General features: G+C 46.0%; 1 protein-coding gene across 3 annotated transcripts in view; it reads left to right on the top strand.

Moving 5' to 3' along the window:
- The window catches only part of PPM1B (protein phosphatase, Mg2+/Mn2+ dependent 1B), a 68253-nt gene that overhangs the window by 6774 nt on the left and 36447 nt on the right, over positions 1–25032 (top strand). For all 3 annotated transcript variants that reach the window (XM_077485666.1, XM_077485667.1, XM_077485665.1), the window contains exon 2: positions 12502–13361. In XM_077485666.1, the coding sequence (XP_077341792.1) occupies positions 12516–13361 (846 nt within the window). In that variant the 5' untranslated portion in view covers positions 12502–12515. The remainder of the gene's footprint in view (positions 1–12501; positions 13362–25032) is intronic.

Below are 25032 nucleotides of genomic sequence, written 5' to 3'. Positions count from 1 at the left end.
TTTAAAAGGAGGCTCTTTCTCACATGTTGCCAGTTTTTGTTTTCTCCAGCAGGTAACGCCTATGGTGAGTCAGGAGCTCTCAAGTTGCTGTCCTGAGCGGCTGGGCTCCCTGCTCCACTTTTTTTTTTTTTTCCCCCCCCCCATACCTCAGAGCCATTTCCACAGAGTGATGGCAGAAGCTGTGGGATGGGCTCCTCCCTCGCCAGTGTTTGGGGAGAGCCGGGTCTGCTCTAGGGGTTGCCACTTCCAGGTGGCGGTGGACATCATTGTTCCAGTCGCTTCTTTGAACGCCACCATCTTAGGATGGGTAGTAAGGACTGCATCCACCGGAAGTGGGGCAGCATCCTAGGAGCTGCTGCATGGTATAATTTCTGCCAGAAAGTGCAGGGGGTGGAGGGAGGAACAGGACTGGTGCCTATATTTCCATACTCAATTAGTGCCAGAACTGTAATTTTAGCCACATGCAATATGCTGCAGTACCAGGATGAATTTGGGGGGGCTGCAGCAAGTGGGACAGGCACCAGCAAGACCCAGGTAAGGGGCAGATGTGTGTTCTACTCCTTTAAAAAAAAAAAAAAATAAACTTGCTGAGTTCAGCCTGACTCACTAGAATGGTGGGGTTCCCCTCCCCCCCACCCCCTTTTCACGGCAGGCCAAGAGCTTTGACTTGGAGGTTAAAAGAAAATAGCCTTCATGCACAGCAAGTGGACCCAATGGATAAAAAGATGGATCAACCAGCTTAAGACAGTTTGGCAATCCATCATGGGCAACCTCAAACCAGCAATGGCTACTACTTGTCTCTCTAGGAATATTGGGTGAATCAGCTTAATGCCTGTATCGGCAGAATCTACTAGCTAGGATGACAGCAAAAGCCGCAGCCCTAACTAAATCTGTTAGAAGGGGCTGTGGTTAAAAATCTGTCCGGGAGATGGCGCATCCGAAAACAAAGCTTTGGGGGGGGGGGGGGCACGCTTGTTAAAGGACTTGATGCAACAAGGGGTTGTGGATCAGGTACCACTGGGGGGAATGTTATCAGGGATTCTAGTCCCATGTATTTCTTTCCTTCTTTTTTTTTTTTTTTTTTTTTTTTACGTTTTCGATTAATCCTCAACGTTAAGCCACAAAACAAATAAGTCCTATACAAGAGTTTTCGTATGGAGTCTCTTCACGATAAGAAACCTATTGACCAAGGAGTGTTTCCTAGGCATCTCGTGGGACGATTGATGCCATCTGCACATCCCTATTGCCCCTCAGTCCTGAAGTTTCCGAAAGATGGGGAATGAGGTGCGGCACCTGCAGTTTAAAGCCATTCCCTTCGGACTTCCTTGTGCCTGAGAATATTTACAAAGGGTATGGCAGAAGCCCTTGCACCCCTCCGCCTTCAAGGGTTCACAGTAATCCTGTACCTGGTCAACCTCTTTGCCCCTTCCAGGGAGAAATTAAGACCTGGGCAAGGCCCGCAGTCTTTTAGAAGCCTTGGTTTGGATTGTGAATGTTTAAAAGTCAAACTTCAATCGCCTCAGCAAATACAATTTCTGGGATACCAAATAAGCTCAGCGGAGCAAAGAATTTTTCTTCCAGAAGAGGAAAAAAAAATCAAAGTCCAAAATATAGCCATGCTACAGACAAATTGGGAGAGGTCATCCCTAGGAACTTTAAACTTGACTATGCCAGCCATTCAATGGGCAAGGCTACATTTCAGACCTCTCAAGTATCCTCCTAATGGTATGAAACCACAGGATGGAATCTGACTCTGGTGGTAAACTTTACCTTTGCATCGAAACAATTGCTTTGGTGGTGGTGAAATCGAGCAGTTCTGTCAAAGGGCCCACTATGGTCATTCCCAATAGAAAGTGGTGATGACGGATGCCAGCGTGTAGGGATGGGGGCAGGGGCACTTGGATCAGAACTTGGCACAGGGAGACTGGTCCCTGTCTGAGGCAAATGGGTCCCTCAGATTGGAGGGAACTAAGGGCAGTTGCCATACCATTGGATGCCTTCTCTCCAACCCTCCAAGGGTTCCATGTCCAGATTCTATCAGATAAAGAATGGTGTGGGGGTCCCCCTAAGATCCATACCAGACCCTTATCCGAGCATGCAGCCTGGTAGGTCAGGAAAGGGGGGGTGAGCAAGCACCTCCCCTCCTGGACCATGCTAAGCCACATGCCCTCAACATGTTCCCATGTTAAGGGCCTCTTCCTGACAACCTTTGCCCGGTGGTTGTTGGGCTCTGCGTGTGGGGGGCTTATTGGAATCTGGGAGCCGATAAACCCCCCCTCTGCACACCCCGACGACACCTGGGCAAGGGTTGTCAGGAGGAGGCCCTTGTGCCTTCCGGGGGGGGGGGGCACAGTGCCTCCTGCTCCAAGGCACCCCCCCATGTTGAAGGCATGTGGCTTGGTATGGTCGGGGTGGTGGTGGTGCTTGCCAGTGTTGCAAAGATGGGGGCATAATTTTTAATGATGCCCAAACAAATCTGAAATGTTTATCTGCTATACCATTCTTCCCGGAGGGCCTATTTAGCTAGCTAAATGCTTAAAATTGTGCCCCCATCTTTGCATTTGCAGCAGTGGCCATCCTTTAAAACATCCGCCCCTTCATGTTAGATCAGCACTGGCCTTCAATGAAAACATCCGCCCCTCACCTACATGAACGTGCCTCCACACAATCTGACTGAAAAATATCTTCAGTTGGCCGTTGTGCTATTGCATACAGCTCATGTGCAGTTCCTCCAGGTGTTCTGTTGAGGAATGCCCCCATCTAATAGTGCCCCGGCTGATGGGCGCATGTGATGGTAAAATAAGCTGTTGTGATGTTACTCAACAGCTTATTTTACCATCAGCTGTTACGGCGCAGGCGCACAATAGCTGACAGAATTTGTTTATTTTGTCAGATTGTGACCTGCGCTCCCGTGGCGAGTTTGTCCATGATGGGTGGATTTCTACAAGTTGTTGGGCGGATTTATGGACACTTGAGGATGGAATTACATCGCCAGTGCTGTAAAAAATTTCTGATGGGTGGATTTTTAAATTTCTTGTGGGCAGATTTATGGTTACTTTGGGGCAGAATATCAGTTTTTTTTTTTTTTTTTTTTTTTTTTTTTTTTGCAGAGCTGGCCATGCAATTCCGCCCCCAAGTGTCCATAAATCCACCTACAACATGTAGAAATCCACCTATCGTGGACATGAACTTGCCACGGGAGTGCGGGTGAGCGCAGAGCGCAATCTGACAGAAAAAAATTGTTTCCTTTTGTGCGCCTGCACAGTCTCACCGTCACAACAGCTGATGGTAAAATCTGTTATGTTGCATACGGCGCATCCGCCTTTAGCCCTGGCACTACTCGATGAGGGCATTTCTCAACAGAACAGGTGGGCGGAGCCTCCCCTGCTCGCCTCCCCTGTGTTGTGTGCAATGGGCTGCAGCATAGGGAGGATCAGAGAGGGCTCCCAGCCGCTTCCACCTGCCTACGGGCCATTTTGTAACTGGTCCGCAGGCCTATCTACACAGATCTGGGCTTTTACCAAAAGTAGGGTCTGTTCATAACTGTCGCAGGAGATCATCCTACCAGCCTTTTGTGCAAACCCTTCGGGGGAGGAACAATTTCACAATTTGGTTGTATTAAGAACTCTTACATTATCTGGAAGTAAACATTTTAGGCCTTTGGACACTTTGGACTACGTGCTTGGTAGCAGGGGGGGCTCCCGGCAGCCAGGTCCCTCTAATGGGGCAGTGCTTCTGGGGAACTGGCTGGCTTGGGTCATCCTGGGCCCCTCGGCTAGGGACTCATGGATGAGTAAGAAGGGGACCCCCCTCTCATTTCCCTGTTTTTGTATGAATTTTCAGTGTAAGGTCTCTTGGTTGCAGGATGATGTGTTCTCAGATGAGTCCATCCCTGGTAACAGCGTGCAGACTGATCTCTCATGGCAGGGGTAGCCTGCTTTTTCCAGTTGAGTCCTGCTTGATCCCTGCCGTTTCTGGAGAGGGATGGGACTCTGCATGCCTGGCAATGTTGTGTGGCTGAATACGTCACTTCTGGCAGAAGTGATGCAGTGGCCATTTTGGTACCTCCACAGGGGGAAATCCCATCCTATACCAGTGAGAGGAAGGCAGGCATGCTATCCATAGGGACTGCACCGGGGTCCTCCAAACCGGTATAAATTAAGGGCACTGGCAGAACATCGCTGGGTCATATCCTGGACAGTGATTGTGGAAGAACTGGTGACTGGATGCAGGTCTGGAGGTGCCATCAATTTACTTTGGCCCTAAGGTAAGAAAATGGGGGGGGGGGGCCTATGACGCTCATCTACCCTCCTGTGATGGGGTCACGGGGATTGTGGAGGTCTTTTTGGTAGGTGCATAGGTGTAACCTCCCTCTAGCTGCAGGGTTGAGGCACATATAGCATCACAGGCCCTGGTGGTGGGTGTTTTTTAAGAAATTCTAAGGCCAGAATTTCTGCTATGCACCTGGGTGTTTTCTTTCCATTCAGTTGACGTAACACTGGTTTGGTTTCTTTTTTTGAATAAAAAAAACAAGTCATGGATTCAGTGAAAAGGAGCTGAAGCAGACTCTAAAGTAGCTCAAACCCCCCACCCCCCCCCCCCCCCCCCCCCCCGTGTACAGGATTCCAGGGCAGATGCCGCCGCCAGCACCAGGGCGATCCTGATGACCCCTTCTATCAGACAGGTGACCCCTGATTGGGTGATACCGGAGGAGCTGGCCGAAACCTTGGAGTCTGCTTTGGATTCTGACCAAGGGGAGTTTAAAGACAATCCAAATAAAACCCCATTCTGGTTTTCCTCCGAGGAGACAGATGTGTTTATTTAAAAGCCATATGATACCCTGGAGTTGGATAAGCCAGAAGGTAAACTGTCTGTGCATGACCTGTTCTGGCCTGCTTGGCAGGGAGGCCTGCATATTTCTGGTTCACTCTTTAATAAAACAGTGTTGCAGGAGTAAGTCCAGGGGGAAAAAAAGCTTCCTCCCCAAGAACCTCAAAATGAGGTTCCCTTTCAAAGAGGATACAAGTCTATGGGAAGTGTCCCAAGTTAGATGCCGCCCTATCAATGGTCTCAAAGGGAGCAGAACTCTTGAGGCTACAGGCTCATTAAAATCTGATGGACAGGAAAGCCGAAGGTTACTTTTTTTTTTCTCTTATACTTGCCTCCGGTGGATGGAGCATCCGACTGATGCTGCAGATTTCCCTCCGCTGTCTCTGCACTGAGAACCGAGCCACCGAACGCTGCCGATAGGCCTTGTTTCTCACAGATCACCGAGGGGAAAGCTGCTGACTGTCAGCGTCTCTCCTCTCTGATCCTTCATGTTCACTGAAGCAGAGCTGTGGAGAGGCGAGAAGCAGTCTCAGTGTCTCACTGGGGCTGCCATCAAGCAGGGCAGCTGGCGTATCCAGACTTGGAAAGTCGGGATGACGCGCTGCCTCGACTGATGGTAGTGATGTCAGCAGAGAGCAGACTTCAGATCGCTCTCTGCAGAAAATGGGTCACAGGAGTGCAAAATGAATTTTACTCCTGTGACCCATAGGAGAAGCCCAGCCTAAAGTTCATGCCGGACTTATCCTTTTTTAAACCTGCCTTTACCATTACCTGTGTAGCCCGTTCTCTGGATTTGTGGTTTAAAACTGCTCCGCTCACTTCTAGTATTAGATACTCCCAAAGAGATCTTTTGGAGGCATGTTAGTGGCTTGTATAGCAGATGTTTCCAGAGTCTGAGAGATTTAGGGCCAGGGCCTCAGCCTTGATGAATGAGGCCAGTAGGGCTATAAAATCCTGGAAAGGTGATAGTCTCAAATGAAGCTCCTGTTCTCTTCCCTTTTTCAGGAAAAGAGTTGGAGTCGGTACTTGTAAGGTCAGCCAATAGGAAAAAGGGGTGTCCTATCCTCCAAAAAAGGCATTTTCATCAGAAAAGGGTGACAGTATAGGAAGGGAAAAGGTGGCTTTTCGACCCCTGTTACTCGGCCAAGCAGGTGAGGGGGAAGATTGGGGGAGGCATTCATCCCACAATGGCAGGACATTTCCAACTTTTTTTTTTTTTTTACTTTTTTTTTTCTGAATCTGATCAGTCCCAAATAGAATTAGTGGGCTGTCCTCTCTCAAATTTTTCTACAATTTTACCAAGAGGAAGAAAAAGCGGTGGTCATGTCTCAAAATATGCTTGAACGTGACCAGTTACATCTCTCCATATCAAAGGAAGGGTGGATTTTATACCCACATCTTCCTCGTGAAAAACCTGTCGGAAAATATTGGCTGATTCTAAATCTGAAACGGGTCAATGATTTTGTCAAATACAAACTGTTCAAGATGTCCATTTACCCCCCAGGGTGTTAACCACAGGAGTTTTCATGGCTTAATTAAATCTAAGGGTTGCATATTTGCACATCCAGCTTCGGATGGAGTCCAGACAATGCCTTTTGAATCACAATGAACAAGTTCAAAACCCTGTACTTCTGCATTGCAAATTTGCTTTTATCCATAATCTTTCTAATGGAAGAAAAAAATATTTGGAGGCAAACAGATCTTGATGCTAAACCTGAGAATTCTGACAGGGATGCTATCCCAGGGGTTCAGTGGACCCAATTTCACATAAGAGCTTTGCCTTTTATGCTCTCGATCTGGGAAGGGAAGGAGGTGTCTCCCAAGCTAGGCGAAGATTCCTCAGGAAATAAAACTGTCAGATTTTCTGAATTTGGCCATCACCTCTCGGCTGGTTATCTTTGGTCGCAACACCTTCCAGTAATGATCACTATGGACATGGGGCCACATCGGCGACCAGATGGTACCGGCACCTTTGTTCCAGTGCAAAAGATCTAAAAGCTGTACAGAAGGCCTTAGTGGCTTTTGGCCCAACCCTGATGGGAAAACGCTTTGCACGTTTTCTCGGACAATATAACTGCAACAAATGGCGGTTCCAGAGCAGCGGGCCTAATGAGTATAGCAGAAAAGATTGTGGGATAGGCAGAAGTAAGTCTTCTATCTTCATCTTCTGTGCACCTGGAAAGAACTAAGCTCATTGGCAGACTCCCTAAGCAGGGAAACTGTCGCTGACGGAATGGTGTTTAAATCAAACAATGTTCAGCCATTACATCTAAAATGATGGAAAGCTTCAAAGTTTTGGTTTTTGGGTTTTACTGGAGAAGGGGGTGGGGAAGTGCTTGCATGTATTACTGACCATCCTGGGGAAAGGCACTCAGTAGAAAGTGTGTGTGTGTGTGGTGTTTTTTTTTTGTTTTGTATTTCCTCCAAACATTTTTTTACAGGCCTAACACACATGTGTAAATATGTCAGAACATAAAGTATGGAGTATTTTATAGAAATTTCACAGAAAATGTACTCAAAGCTGAAATTGCCCTTGATCTAGCAGTGTCTGCTTCTGTAAGTGTTCTTCGAAAATTGTTCTGTGCCAAAGACTGTCAGCCATGCTTGATGGCTGGTGTTCTGGAGCTTTAGCACTTTGTTTACTGCAATTTTAACCCAGACATATTTTAATCTCGTAGGAATATGAGGACACTGTGTAGACCAGGGTTATGCAACCTCCACTCTCCAGCTGTGGTGACACTATAAGTCCCATGAGACATTGCAAGACCCTGACAATCGCAGGCATGATGGACTTTGTAGTTGCTCCACAACTGGAGGGACGAGGTTGCCAACCCCTGGTGTAGACCTTCCACTACGATACACTTCAGAAAATTGCCTTCTAAATACTAAAGGGGCATCATTTTAAAGTGATTAACCTTCCCTTCATCTGTAATTTTTTTTATTAATTTAAAAGCCTTAACCCTACATGTGGTACTCATGTTGTACCGATGTAGAGATGCAGATGTCAGACCCATGCCCTTCTCACCAACTCATGAGAGGACTGGCCAGGCCATTCTCGCACCATGCCGTCACTTGGGTTGCAATGCCACACTCAACTGTGTTCTGCACAAAGATTTTCCAGCTTGCGGGACCACAATCTAGGTGCCAGTAGCCTGAGAGCGATTGTCACTGGGTTAATTGGGCAATTAACACTTCAAGCTGCCTCCACCACCCTTTTTCTGGGAAGGAAAATCCCAATCTTGGCAATAAGATATGGTCACCACAAACTGGTATATTCATTTATACTACAGTAACACTCTTCAGAGATTATTTTAGTTTGCATTAAAAGCTTTAGACAGTGCTAACACTTTTCAAAATATAGTTTTAATGAAAAGGCCAAAGTGGTACAAATAAAAATATTTTACATAAAGGTGTCGCAAAGAAATGGCGAGACCATAGAGTCAAAGGCAATAAGAGTTGAAAATGAAGAATACTTAAATGTCCTGATTTAACATAATCTTTGTACAATACATTTGCCGTATTACAAAAAACATCCCATTTTTATCACCAAACCAATCTGTTTAAAATGGAGAGCGTAGCCAGAACAGAAAGCAAAAAAGCATTTCCCGTATTAATTTCCCCCTTTTATCCATACGTTGCACTTTATCCTTATCTGCCAATCCAGCTTTCCCATATATTTTCAAACACCTTAAAGCGGAGGTCCACCCTAAAATGGACCTCCGCTCATCGGAATCCCCCCCCCCCTCCGGCGCCACAATCAGCACCTTTCAGGGGGGAGGGGGGTGCAGTTACCTGGATAATCCAGGTAACTGCACCCACTTCCGGGCTAGCTCTCTGCGGAAAGGGGCAAGCGCCCGCCCCCTTCAGCAAGTGCCCCGCTGCCTGCTGGGAAACGCACAGCTCCCAGAGGCGGCGTCGACCGTCCAGATTGCGCCGCGCGGCTCGCGCATGCGCAGTAGGGAACCGGGAAATGAAGCCGAAAGGCTCAATTTCCTGATTCCCATACCCAAGATGGCGGCAGCAGGACCTGACAGGCGAGCGAGCGATCAGCTTCGGGTGCCGACATCGCGGGCGCGCTGGACAGGTAAGTGTCACTATTTAAAAGTCAGCAGCTGCAGTATTTGTAGCTGCTGGCTTTTAAAAAAAAAACAAAAAAAAAAAACGCGGAGTCCCGGTGGACTCCCGCTTTAATATCCTTTTAGGTCCCTGCATTGTAGGCATCTAGCATCAGCTCTCCATCCATTAAAAAAAAAGAGCTTCTGAGGTGTCCTATATGCTCTATGCGATATCAATAAATGGGGTATTCCATGGTCCTGTTTCCACTGTTCATCTTGTATGTCCCCCAGATCTTCCACCAATCCCCCTCCTGCAGGGAAGCACCTCTTTCCCCCTTATAACTTCATTGCACGTACTATCACATGTTATCAGGCCCTTAGATCTAGCAGTATTGATTGCTTTCCAGAGAATGGTTGCCTCACTCCAATTTAGAAAAAGACCAGTAAAGTGTTTTCCCAGAGCATGCCTAACTTGCAGGTACTGTGTTTTTGCGTTTTTGACACACTTTCTCCCTGAAAATTGGGTGCATATCGCACATGTGTGTTATGTCAATACTTCAAATTTTAGCTGCCTCGGAGGGGACAAAGGGGAGCTGGATGAGCTCTATCAGATTACATACAGTGAGCATCTCCTGTTTACTTGACAGCCTTTGTAATAGGAAGTCCTGTCTCCTGGGTCACCATTGGACTACTGTTCTGTCTATCATAGATTACATACAGTGAGGCTGCAGATGGGCACTGACCCTTATTTTTGCTTCAAAGCTCCTTATTTAAAATTTTAAGGTGTGTGTGTGTGTGTGTGTGTGTGTGTTTATTTTTTCCTGCTCTCCTCAGTGACTACTTCCGTGTGAGTAGAGCTGATTGCCTAGCAACCGGCTGTTTACATCACATGACGGCTGTGATTGGACACGGCCGTCATGATCAGGAGGTCCAATCACAGAGTCCTCCTGACAATCTGAGATGCGCCGTGTCCGGGTGACACTAGCGCGCGATCCCCCCCTCCTTCTGAAGGACGTTCCTGAACTTCCAGTCAGGAGGGGGGGGGGGGGTTTAGGTTCGTCTTTCTGGTCCAATTTGGGCATTCATTTTTGCATGTTTGATATTGGATATTTATAAACGACTACTTTTATGGTGAAGTCTGAATTTAATTGGGGCTGCAACTATTTTCATAATCTATTAGCTGGCTTTTTTTTTTTTTTTTTTTTCCCTCAGTTAATAACCTTAAAAAAAAAAGTGTGTGTGTGTGTGTTTTATATATATTAAACCTCTACAGTGGTAAATATAAATAACCATGGTTAGGGTGCAAAATATCTAATCCAAGAATAACAGACAGATACTGTATATACACTATTAAAGGGTGAAGCTGCTAAATATCATCAGACAAATTTTTTTATTTTTTTTTGTTATTTTTTTTAACATTTTCAAGTCATTTTAAGAATGTTCGTTCACTTTTTCCAATCGTTAGTAGGGTCAAATCGACTTTCATTTTCAACCAGTGATCAGGAAAATGTGGAAATAGAAAACTTCTTGGTCAAAGGCATTTTCAGACGGTGTATGTGGTTTTCGTTCAGAAATTTTACATTCAAACATTCTTTCGTTCAGCGAGTGTACTAGAGCTGCCACGACGCAATCGACTACGTCGACGTGCGTGCAGGGCGTCGATGCCTCATAGTGGGGGCAGTGCTTATTATCTACCGCTGCCCTCCGTGCCGCTGTCCCCCTCTCTTCTCCCCCCTCCGTGCCGCCGTCCCTAGGGGTGCAAAGGATCTTCACCGATCCGTGATCCGAGCGCACATGCTGCGATCCGCTGAGCGCTCCGTGATCTCGGCCTTAGGAGAGGCCGCGGCTTCGGCCTAGCTCCGAAGCGGCTGCCATCTTTCTACACCCAGGTGTTTACAATGCGATCGCTCCGATGGAGCGATCACTTGTAAACAAACCGGCGTCATGACATGATGCCGGTTTCTCTCTCCCCTCTCTGTACTGATCTGTGCAGTGGAGGGGAGAGGTCGGATGGAAGCAGCCATCCCTCCATACCCTGCTGATACTCTGCCAGCCAATGCAATACTCTGCAATACAATGCTCTGCCCGTTATTCAAAGGATTAATTGGCTAATCAAAAAAAAAAACCACTAGATTCATTAAAAAATAAAAAATAATCGGATAGTCGTTGACTAATAATAAATAGATTAGTCGACAGACAAATTAATCGTTAGTTGCAGCTCTAGAGTACTAAGATTTTTCGTCTGAATTTTCTCATCTGAGACTTGATCTGTGTGGCCAGCATAAGGCTCGGTACACACCTATACTGTTTTTTATTTTTGCACCCACGATTTTGCTGTGATTTTTGCCGTTTGATTATGAAAATGTTATCTATTTGCATAATCAATCAGTAGTTTCGGGCCTTAATTGAGTAGTAATGAGACCTGAACTTTATATTACTAGCAATTCAATAAACCTTGACAAACGTTGTGTTGGCGGCTCAAAAAAACGTATTTATTATTTTTTTTGGCTCTAATGAGGAATGTTTCATCTTGACCAGCATTGGTGCTCCCCATATTTCTGTGCGGTTTAATATACCTGTGGTCTATTCCTTTTAAAACGTATGTTCCACAAGATGGCTTGTCCTAGGGTGACATGCTTATCAGAAACAAGCCATCCTGAGCTTGTAGGGAAGTCTCAGATTAGAAAGCTTTACCCAATTTAGTAACTCATCTAAGTACCTAGGTTAATAGTCCTGTGATAGCAATAAGAATGCTATTTAAAAGGCACCGATGTCACAAGAAAACATCTGTCTTATACTCTGGACATGGAAGCAACAGATTTATAATGCACATATGTGAATGTAAGTGTTACTGTGATCTGTTGGCATGGTATTTGGTAATGAGAAGAGAAAATGATGTGTGTAGTTCAAGACCTTGATATATAGTTTGGGGTGTGTGTTTGTGTGTGTGTGTGTGTATATATATATATATATATATATATATATATATATATATATATATATATATATATATATATATATATATATATATATATATATATATATATATATATATATATATATATATATATATATATTATACACACACCCTTTGGGATTACATTTTATTGCATCTGAATAGCCATTGGGTTTTCTTTACAACTAAAGTGCCACTTTAAAGTAATTTCTAAAGGCCCCATTCTATTCATTAAGGTAAACCTTCATGTAGCACCCACTTAATACTTGAGCCCTATCTCCATCTAGAAATGTGATTTCTTGGGGACTCTTCCTCATCATTGGCTCCCTCTGTCACAGCCATTGAGACAATGAGTAGAGGTGGGGCAGAACCCCGGCTCTGTGTGAATGGTCAGTGTGGCAGCCTTCTTTGGTGTCCCCCATAGCAAGTTGCTTGCTGTGGTGGCACTTGGCAGGATGGAGGGGCCAGGAGTGCTAGCGGGGGGACCTGGGAGGAGGATCGGGGCTGCTATGTACAAAACCCCTGCACAGAGCAGGTGAGTTTGACATCTAGGTAAAAACAAACATTTTTAATATCGCACTTATTGTATATTTTTGAGTTGTGAAGGTTGGTGGGTTTTTATAAATGTATTTAAGAAATGTTTTATTTTTTCCTTACCAGATTGATTACTGAACATGGGGGCATTTCTGGACAAACCCAAAACTGAGAAACACAATGCTCATGGTGCAGGAAATGGATTGTGCTATGGACTCAGCAGTATGCAGGGCTGGCGAGTGGAGATGGAGGATGCTCACACCGCTGTGGTGGGTATCCCACATGGTTTGGAAGACTGGTCCTTCTTTGCCGTTTACGATGGCCACGCAGGGTCCCGCGTTGCGAATTACTGTTCTACGCACTTACTAGAGCATATCACAGACAATGAAGACTTCAGGGCAGCAGAAACTCCAGGATCTTCTTTGGAACCTTCTGTAGAAAATGTTAAAAGCGGAATTCGAACTGGGTTTTTAAAAATCGACGAGTACATGCGCAACTTTGCTGACTTAAGGAATGGTATGGACAGAAGTGGCTCTACGGCTGTTGCAGTCCTTATTTCACCGGGCCACGTGTATTTCATCAACTGTGGGGATTCTAGGTCTGTTTTGTTTAGGAGTGGACAGGTTTGCTTTTCTACACAGGATCACAAGCCCTGCAATCCCAAGGAAAAGGAGAGGATCCAGAACGCAGGAGGCAGCGTCATGATTCAACGCGTCAACGGCTCATTAGCAGTTTCTCGCGCTCTCGGGGACTATGACTACAAATGTGTGGATGGCAAAGGCCCTACTGAGCAACTTGTATCTCCGGAGCCTGAGGTCTATGAAATTGTACGGGCAGACGACGATGAATTTATTATACTTGCTTGTGATGGTATTTGGGATGTCATGACCAATGAGGAGCTTTGTGAATTTGTCAGATATAGGCTGGAGATAACAGATGACCTTGAGAAAGTGTGTAATTCTGTAGTGGACACCTGTTTACATAAGGTAAGCAATTGGCAGGTGAGATCTTGTGTAATATGTGAAAGCAGAACTAAGCTGCATCTGAGCACCACAATCCAAAAATGCCATTTAATTCCATTTTTAATATTCAAAGAAAACTACTCCCATGCTTTTATTATGTTGAGATCACTTTGAAAAACTCCCCCAATCATTTCTGGCCCTGCCCATCTTGAATAAGGGCAGACTATTCATGTAGCATTTACTTCCTGGAATCCATCTGTCCTTGGCTCAGACATGCAGGGCATTTGCCTAGGCTTGGAAACCAGAAAGCAACTAAAATCTAAATTAAAATAAAAAACAAGCAAATGGGAAAGTAGATCATATCTATTTACTAATGCTAGTAGCATAAGGATTAACAATATTAACCACTTGCTGATCCGTGCTATAGCCGAATGACTGCTACGGTGTGGACCTGCTTTGCCAGGACTACGTCCATTGATGTCGTCCCATGCCTGCGTGCCCTCTGCAGGGCATGCTCTATAATCAGTGAGTCTGAGACTCGCTGGATCACAAATCGGAGTAAGGGGTCGATCCCCGACCCCTTACCACGTGATCAGCTGTCAGCCAATGACAGCTGATCATGTGATGTCAACAGAGCTGGTAATTGACTGATATTTTTCCTCGCGCTGACAGCGTGAGGAGAGAGAAAAGCATATCACCGGCGGCCGTGAGAGGGACATCGGTCCTGATCACGGCGAGCTGCCGCCAGCTCATCAGTTCCCACATGTGCTGCCTATCGGAGCCAACAGTCCTGCACATCTGTGCCAATCAGTACCGCTTTATCTGTGCCCACCAGTGCTGCTTCATCAGCGCATATGAATGAATATCAATTAAGGAGAAAAATTACCTGTTTGCAAAATGTTATGACAAACTATTAAACACGAGTTATTTTTTGCTAAACAAAAAAAAATCCCATCTGATTTAAATACCACCAAAAAGCGCTATTTGTTGGGGAAAAAAATGATAAAAATGTCATTTGGATACAGTGTTGTCTGACTGCGCAATTGTCATTCAAAAGTGCTTCTGTACTGTAAATTGGTCGGGGGGGGGGGGGGTTTAAGTGCCCAGTAATCAAGTGGTTAAATGTTGATTGAAGAGAGTGAAGTTGCATTCAGCCTCTATTCAAAATGAATGGTTCCCTATGAGAGCCTATTGATTTAAATAGTCGCCCCACAAGTCGCATCATGATCCAACTTGCGGTGCGGTTTGTGCGCTGAGGATCTTGAAGGGGAAACCCTCTGCAAAATGTAAAAAAGCTGTCTTGGGGGTCCACCCAATATACCAGACCCTTTATCAGAGCTTGCTGGTCAGGAAAGGGTGGGGAGAGCGCCCCACCCCTCCCCCTGGACCATACCAGGCCACATGCCCTCAACATAAGGGGTGGGTGCTTTGCACAGAGCACCTTGTTCCCATGTTGAGGACAAGGGCCTCTAACCAACAACCCTGGCTGTTGGTTGTCGGGGTCTGCGGGGGTCAGAATCTGCAAGCCCTTTTTAACAGCTCCTGGGACCCAAACCCTATGTGAATGAGTAATGGGGTACATTGTACCACTACCCATTCACCAAAAAAAGTAACATCACTACTCCCATGTTCTGGGTGGTTATGTCACAAGTGGCGGGGCGGGCCTCCAGTTGACAACACCAGGGAAGCCCTGCCCCCATGGCTATATAAGTAATGGTAGACGGACCCAGCATTACAACGGAAGGGATAGTCTAACTTCAGAGGGAGAAGACAGCAGAGAGAACCACAGCGGGAGAAGAAACCATAAGACTGAATGGTCTGGTAGGCTCTGGGGGGGAACCGCATGCCAGTTTTGGGGGGGTGGGTTGACTTCCATTTTGCTGAGGGTTCCCCTTCAAGAGCCTCGGCGAGCGCAAGCAGCATTATGAACCGACTTGTGGTGCGACTTCTATTCAAATCAATGGGCTGTCATAAGTAACAATTGATTTTGACATGAACAAAAAAGCTTGACTAGACTTAATGCAGTTGTATCCAGCATTAAGCCACGTTTTAGAAACTTTTTTTTTTTTTTTTTTTTTTTTACAGCTTTAGTGTCGGTCCTCAGAATGCACTGACCATGGGGTGTTTTTTTTAATTTATTTATTTATTTATTTTATTATTATTTTTTTTTGTAGCTCAAACGCCTATGCCACTTGCAGCTCCTAAAAGCATGCGTGTGCATGAGGCCATAGCATTAGAGGTCGACCGATATATCGGTCGGCCGATATTTGGCCGTTTTTAAGAAATCGGCATCGGCCGATTATTGTGCATACCACGCCGATTTGCGGGTAACACTATACCCGGCCGCCTGCAGTACAGACCTGTGTCCCCGCTGCAGCAGCATGTACAATTGATCCTCCATCCTTCACCCGTGCGGCTGGCCACTATAGGGTGGAAGGAGAAAGTTTCACTGGCACTGCACTGCCCCGCCCCTCCCTTCCCCAGGCAGTAGCAGAGGAACATCATTAACATATCACAAGCCTCCGCAGGAGATCGTAGCCAGCACTAGCTAAGATCCTCTTCCTTCCCTGCGGAGGCGGAGCCTGTTTCTATCTCACTGTGATTGGCTGGTCAGCTCATCAGGGCTAGGTGCATGCTATTGGGTCACGTGCATACAGATAGATGCCAGCTTGTATGCACGGTGAGTCAAAAAAATGGAGTATGCTACTGTATAAATTAATATCCTTTTAAAGTGAAACCTGCCATTTAGAAAATGGATGATCCTCCTCCACAGTCACCTCTATATACCACCCCTCTACATTCACCTCTCAGTACCCCCCTCCACAGTCACCTTTCTGTACCCCCCCCCTCCACAGTCACCTTTCTGTACCCCCCCCCTCCACAGTCACCTTTCTGTACCCCCCCCCCTCCACAGTCACCTTTCTGTACCCCCCCTCCACAGTCACCTTTCTGTACCCCCCCCTCCACAGTCACCTTTCTGTACCCCCCCTCCACAGTCACCTTTCTGTACCCCCCCTCCACAGTCGCCTTTCTGTACCCCCCCTCCACAGTCGCCTTTCTGTACCCCCCCTCCACAGTCGCCTTTCTGTACCCCCCCTCCACAGTCGCCTTTCTGTACCCCCCCTCCACAGTCGCCTTTCTGTACCCCCCCTCCACAGTCGCCTTTCTGTACCCCCCCTCCACAGTCGCCTTTCTGTACCCCCCCTCCTCCACAGTCGCCTCTCTGTACCCTCCCCTCCACAGTCGCCTTTCTGTACCCCCCCTCCACAGTCGCCTTTCTGTACCCCCCCTCCTCCACAGTCGCCTCTCTGTACCCTCCCCTCCTCCACAGTCGCCTCTCTGTACCCTCCCCTCCTCCACAGTCGCCTCTCTGTACCCTCCCCTCCTCCACAGTCGCCTCTCTGTACCCTCCCCTCCTCCACAGTCGCCTCTCTGTACCCTCCCCTCCTCCACAGTCGCCTCTCTGTACCCTCCCCTCCTCCACAGTCGCCTCTCTGTACCCTCCCCTCCTCCACAGTCGCCTCTCTGTACCCTCCCCTCCTCCACAGTCGCCTCTCTGTACCCTCCCCTCCTCCACAGCCGCCTAAACTGTTAGATTTAATGAAGGAAAAATAAAAAAAATCGGCTGCAAAAATCGGCATCATATATCGGCCATCGGCCGCCCCGATTTCTAAATATCGGCATCGGCCAGAGAAAAACCCATATCGGTCGACCTCTACATAGCATAACATGAGGCATTTTTAAGCTGTGCAAAAAAAATAAAAAATAAAATTAAAAAGCTATCATTGATTTTATAGGTTAGTGAGACATGCATGTGTGTGTATACTTTGCAGGTTTATTTAAAGTGGTTGTAAACCCTTACAGACCACTTTGACCTACAGGTATGCCTAGATTAAGGCTTACCTGTAGGTCCAAGAAATCTCCTAAACCTACACGGTTTAGGAGATATTTGCAAAAAGACAGGCACCACTGTCTACGGTGCAGGCACACTGAGCATGCCACTGCTAACAGCAATATGGGTTAGCGGCGGCTCTAGTGCCTGGGAGTGATGTCATTGCGGCTCCGGCCAATCACATCGCCGGAGCCACGATACCCGGAAAGATGGACATTCCGCTGAACAGGGGACAGCGGTGACTTCGCTGGCTCTTGTGTCAGGTAAGTGACACATAATGGGCTACTAGGCATCGCATAGTGGCCCATTATGTTTTTACCTTTGCAGGTAAACTCATTAGGGTTTACTTCCTCTTTAAGCCTAGAGGATTCGCGTTGTATAGGTAAATACTACCAATGCCATTTATCCTGGGAAAGCGGGGCAGCAGGGGGGAAATAAGAGAACCAGACAGGTTTTCTAACCTGCTCAATGTGTTCATTCAAGAGCCATTGTCTGACCAGCATCTGCCTAGAAGTTTCTGATTGTGGGGTTGGTTTTACTAAAACTGGAGAGTACAAAATATGGTGCAGTCCTGCATGGTACCCAACCAGCTTCTAACATTGCTTATTCAATTTAAACATTGACCCCAAAAAATAAAAAGCTGGAAGCCATGAGTGGGGGGTGTGTTTAATTTGCACAAGCTTGAAGTTGGAGGTTGATTGGCTATTATGTAGAGCTGTACCAGATTTTGCAGTTTTAGTAAATAAAGATAAATAAATCAATAAAGTTGCGCTACGGACAGATTCTATGACTGTTGTAAACCGAAAGAAGGAAGAAAAACTCCTAATCAAATCTTTAAAGGGTTAAAGCTGCCTATGCCTAGATCCTCCCCCTTTTGCATAAAGGAGGGGGCAAAAAGTTTAGAAAATTAAGCTTTGGCGCTGAAACCTTATTTCTGTGCGTCTGAGTGCGTACAAATAAGTGTTTAAAATTGTTAGAAAGGCTGTTCGTGTTTAGCAAAAATATTACTTGTGTGTCCTATGTAAGTACTGATTTTCTTATCAGTGTGAGTGCTGATTTGCCATATATAGACCTATGTGATGCTGTATGTATGTTTTCTAACAAAATATACACAGATACCAAATAGGCAAAAATAAACAACAAAATTTTTTTTAGAACAATGTGCAAAAAATACTCTAAATACTAATTAACAATCTTAGACAAGTACCCTGCAACTACTTGTGCAAAAAGGATAGTGCAAAATAATTGTGCAAAACACATAAGAGTGTCCTTCAATACGCAAAAAAGTTAATCCAAAATCGCATCCTGAAGTTGCTAGATAATCGCATATAGCAGTATCTTTTGGAGCTGGTAATAGGATAAAGTGACTAGTGCAGGAAAAACTAAGGGCATTCCTCCCCGGTGCGCCACTCCGTGCTGTAAGAATAGATTTGCGTTCACCAGATAAAACACCCTTAGAGGGTTAGCTGAGCCTTCACAGTATGAGCCACTGTTTCTTTTTGGACTCTGCTACTGGTGTGCTGGGGGAATGTTCGCCCTTCACTTCCCGGTTTGTTCCGTGGTTGGGTACATGAGGGAGGAAATAAAAGTATATCCATAGTGCAAAACCGCTTTACAATCTTTTTATTTCATATAGAAGAAATTTACTCACAATCTGGTTAAAAATCAATCGCGTGTATATGATAGCTACACCGGCTGCTGCTGACAGTGTGAAGGTGCACGTCTCTGGCCACGCCCTAATAAAATAAAGCCCTAGTAAATCAAAGTTGCGCTTTGCAGCCGATAGCTGGACGCTTTTAACCCCCACTAGTGGCTGGAGAAGGGGTTAATGTGTTGCGCTTTGGAAGTGCTGCCCAATCATTTCAATGGGCAGGGTGTCTTGGGATCGCTGTATACAACACTCCCAAGCCACCTCAAAGATGCTGCTTGCACAACCTTTCCTATTGTCCCGCAAGCTCCAGTGTGAAAAGACACACTGAAATGAATGGGAAAACTGCCTTAGTGTGAAAGGGATCTAAAGGAGAAGTACAGCTGAACCAGTTTTCAGCAGACAGCGGGCTAAAGTCAAAGAGCCAGTTCAGGCTCTGGAAAGAGACAGCCTATGATGCAGTCAGGATCTGCGCACATGCATGGACTGGCACCTGGCTCAACCTCTTGGAGCTACTGAGAACCTGATCCGGCCCCTTCCATAGCCCAGCACTTCAGCGAGGGGAGGAGGGTGGGAAGAGCAGACAGTCGTGACTGCCAGTTACCAGTTTTCTGCTCACGGAGCCCTGAGAAACAAGCGATCAGTTGTGTTTTGAATGCGCCATCAGGCCAATGCTGCATCCATTTTGGAAAGTATGATTCTGGGGGGGAAAAAAAAATCCCATACTTCCCTTAAGCCCGGAAGGCTTTACCCCTTAATGACTGGGCCATTTTCTTTATCGTACATCATAGGACACAGAGCCTAAGTATTTACTTAGGGGGTTATGTTACCTTCAGGTGTTGACACTGGTATAACCAATACAGGAAGTTGACTCCCCTATATAACCCCTCCTCCTTCCAGGAGTACCTCAGTTTTTTCCGCCAGTGTCTATGGTGTTGGTCACGAGCTAAGATGTGCTCTGGGGAGCTCCAGGGAGGGATCCATGCTGGATTTGAAAGAACCTCTGCCACTGAGGCCATAGGATGGTTCCTGGACCTCTATTCAAGAACAAGGTTTTGCCTGTAAGCTTCTCTGAGAGCTGGACCCTAGGAACCAGGACTCTTTTTGGTCTTGCTACATTGCCTAAAGTTGTCCTGAGGGTTGCTATACAAGGCCCAAAGGAGCGGAACCCCTATTAGAAGGGCCCCAGTCTTTGAAGGTTTAAGCTACGCTGCCTGCTGTGATGGGTGAAAGTTGGATATGTCTGTTAAATCGGCAGTATCCTGCAGTGAGGTCAAGGTAAGGGAAGAAGCTATGCTTTTTCCTTAAATATACCTTATGCCTTTAAAAATGTCTCCTCTAGGGAGTAACTTGCACTACCTATGTACGATGTCTTAGTGCAGCTCTCTCCAAAATGTGTGGTCCCAGCGGCAGAGGGAATTCTTAAAGAAATCTTGTGGGATTTGGTAAAAATACAGCCGTTGCTAATACAGAGATGTGTATAAACGTCTACATGGGTGGTGGCTGGTTGACGCCGCTGCTTTAGCTGAATGGTTTAATTACAACCCAGCACTTCCACCCAGTAACATTGGGGAAACTCCCTGTGCCTCTGGTTTTAAAGACTATAAATCTGCTGACAGAACCCTCCCCCTCTTGTAGAGGTGTCTAGTACGTCCACAAGTTAGATCCTCACCTTACTTTGTGTTGGGATATTAGACCAAGTCTAGATCTAAGGAATCTAAATTGGTTCCTGAAGATCCGCTCCTTTTGCATGGAGTCAATCAAGTCAGTCGTTTCCATCCTGCAAGGAACTTCTGGCATCCATCGACATTAGAGAAGCATATCTGCGTGTCCCTATATTTCCTCCTCACCAGAGGCTTCTGCGGTTCGAAGCAGAACAGAAGCACTTTGTTTATAGCCTTGCCCCTCGGGTATTCACTAAGGTATTAGTGCCACCTCTAGCCAGGTTAAGGGCACAGGGCATAACTGTCTTGGCTTACTTGGACGATCTATTGTTAATAGACCAGTCAGTGGCTCGCTTGAAGCAAGGTGTAGCCATTACAAGGGGTTACCTGGAAGGTTTGCGTTTGATTCTCATCCTAAAGAAATCCTCCTTAAAGCCGCTAAGAAGGCTGGAGTATCTGGGCCTGATCAGACACAGCCCAGAAAAGGGTGTTCTTGCCTCCTGTAAGGATCCGCTCCATACAAGAGCTGGTGAGGATGATCAGGTCAAGGAGAAATCCTTCAATTCGCCTTTGCATGAGGTTGTTGGGGACGATTGTACCTTCATTTGAAGCAGTTCCCTATGCCCAATTCCATTCGAGACTGTTTCAAAACAGTATCCTGTCTGCTTGGAACCAAAATGATTCAAGCTTTGGGCTTGCCAATGTGGCTGTCCCCATGAGTGTCCCAAAACCTCAGTTGGTGGTTACTATCTTGGAACCTGCTGAAGGGAAAGTCCCTCAGACCAATTTATCTGGAAGGTAGTAATGAGATGCCAGCCTTTTAGGCTGGGGAGCAGGAGCCTTGCCCATTAACATCCTAGAGATTCTGGCAGTGTATCTGGCTCTAGAAACCTGGACCTCCAGGTTAAAGAATTGTGTTGTCAGGATCCAATCCATCAATGCCATAGCTGTAGCATATATCAATCACCAAGGGGGCACCCAGAGTCTCTCAGCTCAGAGAGGTTAACCAGATTCTAACTTGGGCAGAAGAGCATGTTCTATGCCTATCGGCAGTTTTCATTCCGGGAGTAGAGAATTGGCAGGCGGACTATCTGAGTCGCCAGCAGTTATTCCCGGGGAATGGTCTCTTCACCACAAAGTGTTTCGGGCTGTTTGCCAAAGATGGGGGACTCTGGACATGGACCTTCTAGCATCCAGATTCAACACAAAGCTAGTCAACTTTGTGTCCAGGACAAGGGACCCACTCTCTCTCATATGGAACAGATGCGTTGGTGACCCAGTGGTATCAGTTCTCACTGATCTATGCATTTTTTCCCCGATTCAGTTGCTGGGTCTTTGCAAGATCAAGCTAGAAAGAGTCTCTGATCTATGCATTTTTTCCCCGATTCAGTTGCTGGGTCTTTGCAAGATCAAGCTAGAAAGAGTCTGCAATACTGGTAGCACCAGCATGGCCCCGAAGGTCATGGTACGCAGAGATGGTAAAGATGGCAGTGGCGCGTCCATGGCCCCTCCCACTAAGTCCAGACCTGCTAGCTCAGGGGCCGATATTCCATCCTACTTTACGAACCCTAAATTTAATGGCTTGGCTATTGAGACCCACATTCTGAAGAAACATGGGCCTTCCAGGTGTGTGTATGTGTGTGTGTGTGTGTGTGTATATATATATATATATATATATATATATATATATATATATATAGCGCTTATGTTTTGGCACCCTCAGATATCATAGGCAGAATTCTTGCCTTTCTACAATTAAGCGTAGAGATTAAGTTTGCCGAGTACTATTAAGGGCCAAGTCTCAGCCTTATCAATTTTTATTTCAAAGACTGCTATGCATTCTTTAGTCCAGGGTTTCATGTATGGAGTGCTGCAGATTAATCCATCAGTTAAATCACCCTTAAGCCCTTGAGACTTTAAATTTTAGTTTTGTCGGTGTTGCAAAAACAGCCATTCGAGCCGTTGCAGCATTTTCCGTTAGTCCTGACTAGGAAGCTGATATATTTGGTTGCTATATCCTCAGCAAGGAGGGTTTGAGAATTGGCTGCTCTTTCTTGTAAAGAGCCATATTTGATTATTCATGAAGACGGGAGTGGTGTTATACCCTCATCCAGGCTTTTTGCCAAAGGTGATTTCAGGCTTTCGTCTGAAGATATTGTCCTTCCATGGTTTTTCCCAAGACCATGTTCCAGGGAAGAAAAGTCGCTATATTGTCTTGATCTAGTGAGAGCAATGAATCCATTTAAAGAAAACTGCTCAGATTCATAAGACTGATGTCTTAATCTTCTGCCAGAGGGTCCTAAGAAGGGACGGGCAGCGTTAAAATCCACTGTCGCTAAGTGGATTTGGCAAGTTATGATTTAAGGGGAAAGATTCCCCCTTTTTCACGGTAAGGTGCACTCTACCAGTGCAGTTGGTGCTTTTTGGGCAGTGCGTCACCAGGCCTCCATGTCTCAGATCTGCAAGGCCGCGACTTGGTCCTCAGTACATACATTTGCAAAATGTTATCAAGTGAATGTAAGATGGAATGAGGATATTTCCTTCGGGCGCAGTGTGCAGAAGTCCTCAGGTTGTCTTCCCTCCCCTCAAGTAGCATTGCTATGGGACATTCTTCTAAGTAAATACTTGAGGCTCTGTGTCCTATAATGTACTCCAAGAAAAGGATTTTACAGGTAAGCTGTTTTAAAAATCCTATTTTTTGCGATATGGCACTGCTTCGCTTTTAGGCCTGATTTACACCTATGCAGTTTGTGTCTTCCGGGTGGATTTTGCTTTTTCCAATGCACGTTTTTGATCCACTTGAAGTCTTTGGAATGAAAAACCAAAAAGGTTCCTGGCCCTTTCCATAAAATGCACACATGTGAACTGACAACCCCCCCCCCCCCCCCCCCCCCCCATATAAATGGAGCTTCCTTTTGGTGTTTATTTGATTACTTCTGTGTTTTTTTTTTTTTTTTTTTTTTTTTTTTTTTTTTTTTCCCTGACATTGCAGGGGATAAATCTGATCCCCCCCCCCCCCCCCCCAAGTGACTCTTTTGTGGACCAGTGACAATATTGTAGTGATCATTGCTATAAAAAATACACTGATCAATGTATAAATTTACACTGGCTGGGAAGGGGGTTAACTGTTCACTGGGTGTTTTCTAACTGTGTGAGGGATGGGCTTACTTGGACAACAGAGATGGCTGTTCTTGATCACTAGGGACAGCAGATCTCAGTATCGGTCTCAGAACAGGGATCTGCCTTGTTAACGTAGACAGATCCATGTTCTGCCTCTGTACCACGATCGTGGATGGCTTGCGGACATCGAGGCCATGCGCCCATGGCAAGCGCCCACACGGACTGATGTACAGGCATGTCAGTTTGCGCAGCCGAGCTGCCTTGCTGCGGTATAAGGTGGTCGTCAAGTGGTTAACCATATTCTTAACCAGCCTTTTTGGAATGAGCTAGTGCAGGGGTTCTCCAACGCTTCAAAACAAAGGGCCAGTTTACTGCCCTTCAGGCTTTGGGGGGACTGGACTGACAGCAGCAGTAGAAAATGCCCCAGGCATCAGGGAGTAAAATGTACAGAGCACCTGTGGTCAGTAGATGTAGTATCCCATCATTGCTGTCGTGGAAGGAATAATGCCCCAAGGGCCGCATAGAGGCAAGCGCAGGCCCACTGGGCTAGTGAATGTTGGAGCCTTTTGTCGAGTGAGTGTGGAGGGTTTTTTTTTTTTCTCCTGTTCAATTCAACGCTTCTGACTTGTCCAGTAATGACATGTATACAGTGCATCTGGAAAATATTCAGTGCTTCACTTTTTCCACATTTTATGTTACAGCCTTATTCCAAAATGGATTAAATTCATGATTTTCCTCAAATTCTACAAACCAATACCCTATAATGACAGCATGAAAGAAGTTATTTGAAAGATTTGCAAATTTTATTAATAAACAAAAATCACTTAAGTATTCACAGCCTTTGCCTCTCTCAATTGAGCTCAAGTGCATCCTCTTTCAACTGATCATCCTTGAGATGTTTGTACAACTTGACTGGAGTTCTGTTGATTGGAAATGATTTGGAAAGTCACACGTGTGTGTGTGTGTGTGTGTGTGTGTGTGTGTGTGTATAGAAGGTCACACAGTTAACGCTACATATCGGAGCACAAACCAAGGAATTGTCTGTAGACCTCAGACAGGATTGTATCAAGGCATAAATCTGGGGAAGGGTACAGAAAAAAATGTCTGCAGCATTGAAGGTCCCTATGAGCACAGATTGAATGCTTTGGCTTGAATGGCAAGCGTCTTATCTGGAGCAAACCAGGCACTGCTCATCACCTGGCCAATACCATCCCTACAATGAAGCATGGTGATGGCCGCATCATGCTGTGGAATATTCTTTTAGCAGCAGGAACTGGGAGACTAGTCAGGATTGAGGGAAAGATGAATGCAGCAATGTACAGACACCCTTGACAAATCTGCTGCAGAACACTCCAGACCTCAGACTGGCCC

This window comes from Lithobates pipiens, unplaced genomic scaffold (assembly GCF_037356315.1).
Source record: "Lithobates pipiens isolate NorthernLeopardFrog02 unplaced genomic scaffold, aLitPip1_a1.2 Scaffold_18, whole genome shotgun sequence".
Classification (NCBI taxonomy): Eukaryota; Metazoa; Chordata; class Amphibia; order Anura; family Ranidae; genus Lithobates; species Lithobates pipiens.
Note: the sequence above shows the minus strand (reverse complement) of the source record. Positions and strands in the feature narration are given on the sequence as shown.